Source organism: Empidonax traillii, unplaced genomic scaffold, assembly GCF_003031625.1.
Source record: "Empidonax traillii isolate 1590-97213 ecotype Southwest subspecies unplaced genomic scaffold, ASM303162v1 scaffold156:size1289327, whole genome shotgun sequence".
NCBI lineage: Eukaryota > Metazoa > Chordata > Aves > Passeriformes > Tyrannidae > Empidonax > Empidonax traillii.
This window is the reverse complement of record NW_020955349.1, coordinates 19,275-20,995: the sequence shown is the minus strand read 5'-3', so window position 1 is coordinate 20,995 and position 1,721 is coordinate 19,275. Positions and strand designations below refer to the sequence as shown.

The 1,721-nt window shown below is 40.1% G+C and overlaps 1 protein-coding gene across 4 annotated transcripts in view; it reads left to right on the top strand.

Moving 5' to 3' along the window:
* Nucleotides 1-1,721, top strand: part of CCDC186 (coiled-coil domain containing 186) — a 41,565-nt gene that overhangs the window by 29,285 nt on the left and 10,559 nt on the right. For 2 of the 4 annotated variants that reach the window (XM_027884882.1, XM_027884883.1), the window contains exon 13: nucleotides 459-775. In XM_027884882.1, coding sequence (XP_027740683.1) covers nucleotides 459-667 — 209 coding nt within the window. In that variant the 3' untranslated portion in view covers nucleotides 668-775. Of the gene's footprint in view, nucleotides 1-458; nucleotides 776-1,721 lie in introns of those variants that run through there. The other 2 variants (XM_027884884.1, XM_027884880.1) reach the window with 2 other exon arrangements.

Here is a 1,721-nt window from a genome sequence, read left to right as displayed (position 1 = left end):
AGCTGTGTGCTTTCCCTCTTGATCCCTACTGAGTGAGTGGTGCTTCTGGCACAAGTACTGCACTGGCTGGCCCTAGTGATACAGTTAGGAGATGCTGGAACAGAGCTGCCATTCTTCCATTCGGGAGTTATTTACATGGCAGTCCTAATCAAAAGTAAAATCAAGTTTAGTCTTACTGTTCCCAGTTAAACCTCTGTATGACATTACCCCTTTCACTGGCAACTGCTGCAGTGTTTAGGGATTGTGATGGATGATACATTAACGTGCTTTATGGTTCAGGGATGGAGAGAGATGGGGAGCTGTTTGGTTTTGGGTTTTGTTTTTAGTTGCTACCATTATCCTTCAGTTTTCGAGCCATGTTAAATTAGTGCAGGGTTAGAGGTTTTGTATGTTGGGTAACACTGTAATTTTTAGTTTTTAGTCTGCTATTGGTAACCATCACTTTGTTACACTTCTAGCACGGAGGAAATTGGATCAGATTGAAAATGGTAATTATGACAAAGAAGTCAGCAGCATGGGGAGCCGTTCCAGCTCATCAGGTAATACAGCACATACAGGGCTACCGAAACACCCTTTCGATCTTAATGAGGCTGCCATGGTGTGCTGCCCTGAGCCTCCCTCTTTCTGTGGTTTGTGCATATGCAGTATGTGGGCAGCCTCCCATTAAAGCTGACAAAATAGCCTTTAAGCACCAAAATGCACTTTGGCTGACTGCAGCTGTAGGTGCTTATTAAGAGAGTAAAGTGTAATGCTTATGCATCTCCATTCTTTTTAAATACCTGTTTATTTTTTTGCTTTTACGTTTGGAGAAAGCTCAGAGCACTCCAGTTTATACAGAACCCTTTTACGTGCTGCCAGAGGCAAAAAAAAAAAAAAAAAAAAAAAAAAGAGCAGTGGCTTCCAGCCTTGTTTAATTGCCATATTGACAGTTGCAACTGTGTAAATGATAAATCAATTAGCATCATTAGAGGCATCAGTGGGTTTGTGTAAAATTCATTACTTTCTCTCTGGTTAGACTAAAGCAGTGATCTTCAGCACTGAAAATGACATCTGTTTCCTTCCTTTGTAACTTTGGGGTTTAAGTGGGGTTCATTCTGTCAAAGTGTCCTGTAACGTCACTGTATGAGAGAGACAAATGCTTAGAAAGAAGAACAGAAGGTAAAGGGAGTACTTTAAGCTTTAAGTGATCAGTTATGTGGGGTGTTTATATGTAGGGTTTGTCACTCTGTCCAGTTTTCATGGTGTGTCGGAGAAGGAAGACCCGACCACCTTATCAAATTGGTCCATCGAGTCTCGTTTATTAGTAATAATCAGAAGGCTTATATGTGGTTATATAATTAGCTTATGCATATTACAAAATCCAAGCTGCTGATTGGCTATACTACATTTAGCTTGCCATAAGTCTATTGGCATCTAAAGCATTTAAATATTTTCTACTCTGGTCCCTGTTATCACCATTAGGTCATTCCAAACTTACATCTATTACTCCCAGCTAAACACCAGATGTTCCTGTTATCACTATCAGGCCTTTTTAACCTTGAATCTTATTACTCCCAACTTTTTCCCAAGAGACCAACTCTTCTTGCTTCTGTTCTCTTTCTATTAACCATTGCATTACAATATCTTCCACATCTCCCCCGTTTTCTGTAAGTTGAACGACATTGGCTTGCCACAGTCGTGAAACTATATTATTAAGCATTCTTTGCACACAGGAGAGTATA